The sequence below is a fragment of the Propithecus coquereli genome, unplaced genomic scaffold, assembly GCF_000956105.1.
Source record: "Propithecus coquereli isolate 6110/MARCELLA unplaced genomic scaffold, Pcoq_1.0 Scaffold129, whole genome shotgun sequence".
NCBI classification, from domain to species: Eukaryota; Metazoa; Chordata; class Mammalia; order Primates; family Indriidae; genus Propithecus; species Propithecus coquereli.
In genome coordinates, this window is record NW_012137080.1 from 4233327 (window position 1) to 4238571 (window position 5245).

At 41.6% G+C, this 5245-nt stretch overlaps 1 protein-coding gene across 2 annotated transcripts in view; it reads left to right on the forward strand.

Moving 5' to 3' along the window:
- The window catches only part of KCNH1 (potassium channel, voltage gated eag related subfamily H, member 1), a 379133-nt gene that overhangs the window by 35433 nt on the left and 338455 nt on the right, over positions 1–5245 (forward strand). For both annotated transcript variants that reach the window (XM_012638358.1, XM_012638357.1), the window contains exon 4: positions 1082–1210. In XM_012638358.1, the coding sequence (XP_012493812.1) occupies positions 1082–1210 (129 nt within the window). The remainder of the gene's footprint in view (positions 1–1081; positions 1211–5245) is intronic.

The following is a 5245-nucleotide window of genomic DNA, read 5'->3' on the forward strand; positions in this document are numbered from 1 at the left end:
GTAGTATGTAAAATATTATCCCAGTTATGCAAAATTCAACAAAGAATTATTAAGTTCTTCTTATATGCCAGATGCTCTTTTAGGAACTGGGATACAAGAACTTGATAGGGAAGAATATACCATTGCTTTGTGTCTCATTTAATTTTGTATCACAGAATAAACTGGTACTTCTTGCTGTGATGTTCTGCATGGATAGAAAATGTTTGTTTACTTTCCCTAATTATTTCTGGGAGCCAGACAATGACAGTGCAGATATTTGGCCATTGATACCTGAGCTGATGCCCTGTCTGAGGAGCCAGTCAGATTAGCTCTGCCCACCTCCTTTTGTGGATAAGGGCCATGCTTAGGAAGAACTTATCCCCCCACTTTAGCTCGGGAACAGGGAATGACATTGAAATACATTCATTTCCTAAGGTACTAATGTGATCACAGCCCAAACCTGCTTGTAACCCTCCCTTTCTGAGGAAACTTTGCAGGGGGAATCATTGTGGTGATCCTTTTCTTCTTCAGTGTCTTGTCATTTGTTATTGTATTAGATGTTTTGGATTTTTATTTTGGGGAGAGATACTTAGAAATAGTTTCTTACCCATGCTTGGTTGAGCATGTGAGCCAAGTTGGTGAATTCCTGAAGTGAATTTTGACACTGGGGCCCATTAGCGATGGATAGAGTTTGAAATTTGAGTTTGCATGATCTGTTGGCCGTGGTTGGCGGTGCCCATCTTGGCCCTTACTTCTTACTGTCCACTATGTGATCTAAGGTAAGTCTTTAGGTCTCTGTACCTAAGTTTCTTCCATAAGATCAGGTGGGATTTACAACCTATTTTCTAACTGTTTTACAAGGCTTAAGAGATCTGTACTTGGAAAATTATTTGAACAGAAGAAAACCCCCACTGAGTAGTCATGGTGAAAGTTTTTATTCCAGCAAGAAAAGAAAGTAATGGTGTGATAACCTGGCACCTCAAGGAATGAGACCATTTAAAAATGAATTAATATCTGTACCTTTTCATTCCCAAGTCTTTGCTTCCATAGCCCCTCAAATGAGAATGCAAATTACTGACCAACCTTTTGGTATTCCTTTCAGGGACACCTGTGTGGTTCTTTGTGAAAATTGCTCCAATTCGAAACGAACAGGATAAAGTGGTTTTATTTCTTTGCACTTTCAGTGACATAACAGCTTTCAAACAGCCAATTGAGGATGACTCATGTAAAGGTTTGTAATTCTGATTTGTACAAATACATTTATGCCTTTTTTTCGCCTTTAGTGTGGCTCTTGTTACAGAGAATTTGAGGTTGCCAAGGCAATCTCATCACAAAGATGAAGATTTAAACTTTAATTTGTGTTGGGTAAAGTAATGTGTCATTCTGGAATGTGTGAGGGGAGGAGAGGGAGAGAAAAAAACACTTTGTTTGGGAAAGCATTTGAATCAATTTCATACCTTTTAAAATTAACCCTTTCCAGTATTAGTTAGACAGAAGAGGGTAGTTAGGCAACTCTGGTCTCATCAGAATCTTTTCAGGTTTTCACAAGACAAGTGTCAGTCATGCAAATGGGGCAGTCTATGACCACATTTCATCTGATTTGTATACAAACTTTCTTTGATTTGACTGAGTTCTACCATTCAAGATTGTTAAAGCAGACTTTAGCTCGTCTCTACCTCTGCGGTTGATTGAGTTAAGTCTGTGCCCAGTTACTTCATTTGGAAAATGGCATTAATGAGGCCAGGGTCTTGACCCATATGGGTCGTTTAATGAGTTCTGTGACCACAGTTTTTAGCACTCACCTCAGCCACATCATTTGCATGTCTTGTTTGCATAATGTGGGGGACCTAAGAAAGGAGATGGCTCAGGATTTCTGGAACAACTATACCCCTGAAGAGGTTCAGATCATCAGGATATACAAAAGATGGCATGTTATTCCCAGAGGTTTGGGATTAGGGGGTGACATAGCACTTCTTTCACATCCCTCTTTCATAACACGCACACAAGATAACCAAGAGGCTAGAAACGATCTCTTCTTGTGGTGCTACCTGGCTCTGTGGTTGATTTTCCAGCTCTCCCTGAGAACTCTACTCCTTATGGTTTCCTGAGATGTAGCAAAGAGATGAGAGTGGAGTCCAGGGCAGAGTCAAACTGGGACATATTCTTCTTGATGTGACAAAAGTTTTATTGTTAAATGGGCGTTACAGGAGGAGATAAGAAGCATTATGGGGATGCCCTCTCAGGGGCTGTGTTCTCTGAGGGTATTTAAAATCCTGGCATATTTAGACGTCCACATTTATGGAGTTCAGAGCACAATGCTGTGTATACCAGTGCATCCTATTTTTAAAAGCTGTCTGATAGTTCAGTAAATCAATTTCAGCTTGCCTTTTGGTTTTACAACTGCAGTCGATGCAAAGTGTCTTAACCAGTGTCGCAGGCTCCCGAAGTCTCCCTTTTCTTCCAGATTCTTGATTGCCTGGTTTCCAGTTTGCCTGATTTCTAGATTGCCTGATTTGAAGATTTCTAAGTGCAATAGGTATTACATGGCAGTCAGTCTCACTCATGAAATGTCATCTTGTTACTATATAGAAAGGCCAGTTGCTTTTTCAACCTAATATACTCATAAATAAAATTTTAAGGCAATTGGATATTTTGACACTCAGTTTTGCAAATTTTCTCTTAAAAATATAAGATATGTGATTTGGTTGAGTCAGATGTTTTCTTTTTATCACACTGGAACCTTCGTAGGTGATGCGCAAGTGTTATTTAGTAGGAAAGGCATACCCAACAGAGAATGTTCCTTATCTGCCGCCTAGGTACCTGCCTTTGATTCTCGTGAAGTTTGAAAGGAGATAAATCAGAGTCATGTAGTGAGACTCACTTAGGTTTATTTTCCAGGAATGAAATGTTCCACTTCATTTAACCTGCCTCAATGATGCATTTCTTTGCTGACAAGTTTTAGTACACACACATAAACACATATATACACACACAGACCCTCATGAGCATGCACGCACACACACACACACACACACACACACACATACACACATACACACACTTACCCTATTCCCTCTTAGCTGAGGAAGCCAGGTATTAATTCTCTTTGTCAGTGAAATAAATAAAAATAACTTGTGGCTTGACATGTAAAAATCTAAAACACACGCACACACACATTAGCCCTTACTATAGGAATCCTGCTATTATAGTAGACCATGCTTAATGTCGCTTCAAACACGTGACTTTATAAGCCTGTCCGTTTCAAGTGCCATGGCAGAAATGTTCAGACCCTCCCCACTGGCCATGTCACCGTGCCCCCATCCCGCTGTGTTCCGGTGGTCTGCTTAGGTCAAAGTCAAATTTTATATTAGTGTGTTTATGATGGAAGCACATGATCATTCTCCAGGCCGTGTTAGTTGTAAGTCTATAAACTGCAGTTCTGGCTGCAAGGATCAAATCTAGACCCGAGAAAATACGCTGCTATGTGGTTGGATTGTAATCCTGGCTTGACATTTCTTCTTGGATGTGTTCTTAGCAGTTCGTTTCCAGCAGACCAGCTGGGTTTTCAGTACAGCACCTCAGTCAGCATTAAAAGTCTTAAGAGTCTTGCTGATCCAGGCTTGTTTAAAATCCACTTTTGAGATGGGATGGAAGGGTGGAAAGTCTAAAACCCCAGGAAATTCCCAGGTAATTGTTCTGCGGCATAGCTGCTCGGGATGTCTTCCCACTATCAGATTCGCCTTTTAAATCAATGGCACTCAAATTGTCTTTAAAATTACTTTGTTTTTTATGATGATTTAACGTCTAACTTTGGGACTCGGGTGGGATGAGTGCGTCTTGATAGCGGTGAAAGAAGCCAGTTTGTGTATAGCCTTTTCCCACAAACCACCCACAAAGGGGCCAACACGTGGGATAATTGCCAGTGGATTCTTTCAGCATCTGGCACAAAATAACTCCCCTTCTGCCTCAGGCACAGGTGATGGGCCCTGGACATGGTTCCTGAGCCCCCTCTTTGATTCGATGCATCAGTTCTCACTATCCTTTTTATGAGTCATCCAGGCCCCGGACTTGCTCACCTTTGCTTTGATGTCTGCCTTTTGACTGATTCTCTTACTCTCTGAAAACAGTGCCCACGGATGGCATGGAGCAGGAAATGAAAGTCAAGCTAGGTTTGCTGTTTGGTAACAGGTCCTCTGTGTGTGTGTCTGCGTTTAAAGGCTAAGAGATTAGGTGGGAATTCTTGGCTACAATGAGGATCCGTGATGCTCTAGCAGTTTCATTTTTTCCTTACCTCTTGCTTTTCTGTTATTAAAGATAATTGGGAGTAGGCTGCAGGGTATGTTTCTGTTCCTCCTCCCTTCCGAGGAGGCCTGGGCAAATGGGTAGAGAAGAATTAAAGTGTAAGGCTCCGAGTTTTCTCTCTCTGTGTTGCTCACCAAATCATGAGTCACCCCTCTTGTCTTCTCTCTTACCCCATGAAGTAATCTCTCATATGAAAGGAGCAAATTCATTTTGAAAGGTCCACGTATTTACTCTAAATTCAGAGTTCAACTTGAGCCAAAATCAGGCAACAAAAGCAATGTAAAACCTGAGAGGAGATGTTTAAGAGCCAAAGACTTAGAATATTGAAGGATGAAGGCTCTGGCAAGCTGTTGTAACTGCCAATCCTTCTCCACGTGTCTTCATGTGGGATATTTATAAGCCGCTCTTAGAAAAGACACAAAGTAATAGATAAAAAGCCAAAATCTTCCCCTCCATAGTAACATTTTATCTCTATCCCTTAGGATGATGGAAAAATGATGATTTAGTGACTGCCACTTCAAGGAGCCCTCCTCGATTTTTGGTTATTGTATAATACATTGGTAGGGAAGAGATTGTGGGAGGAGACTTGAGGACACTTAGGCAGTGGTCCACACTGACTGTCCATCCTCGTACCCTTTGGCCACTATTCTCTGCTGGACATTGGGTTATGGCATCGACTCCTCTAAGAGGATTTGTGACTTTGTATATCACGACAAGGCTGGCCTCTGTCTTTTCTATTATCCCTGGATTTACCCTCAGAGGAGCTAGAATTTTAACTTATCCCAGAACCATCTCTTTTGGCCTAGAGGGATGTATGGGCTAAAGTACCCTCACTGGTGGCTCAGCCAGGTTGAAACCCAGCAGCCATTTCAGCCACTGTGGGGTCAAGGCAGGGGGAAGCAGTCGTCCTTCCTGAGAATGGAGAAAGGACCCAGTAAATACATTTTTGCTGATTGCACACTGT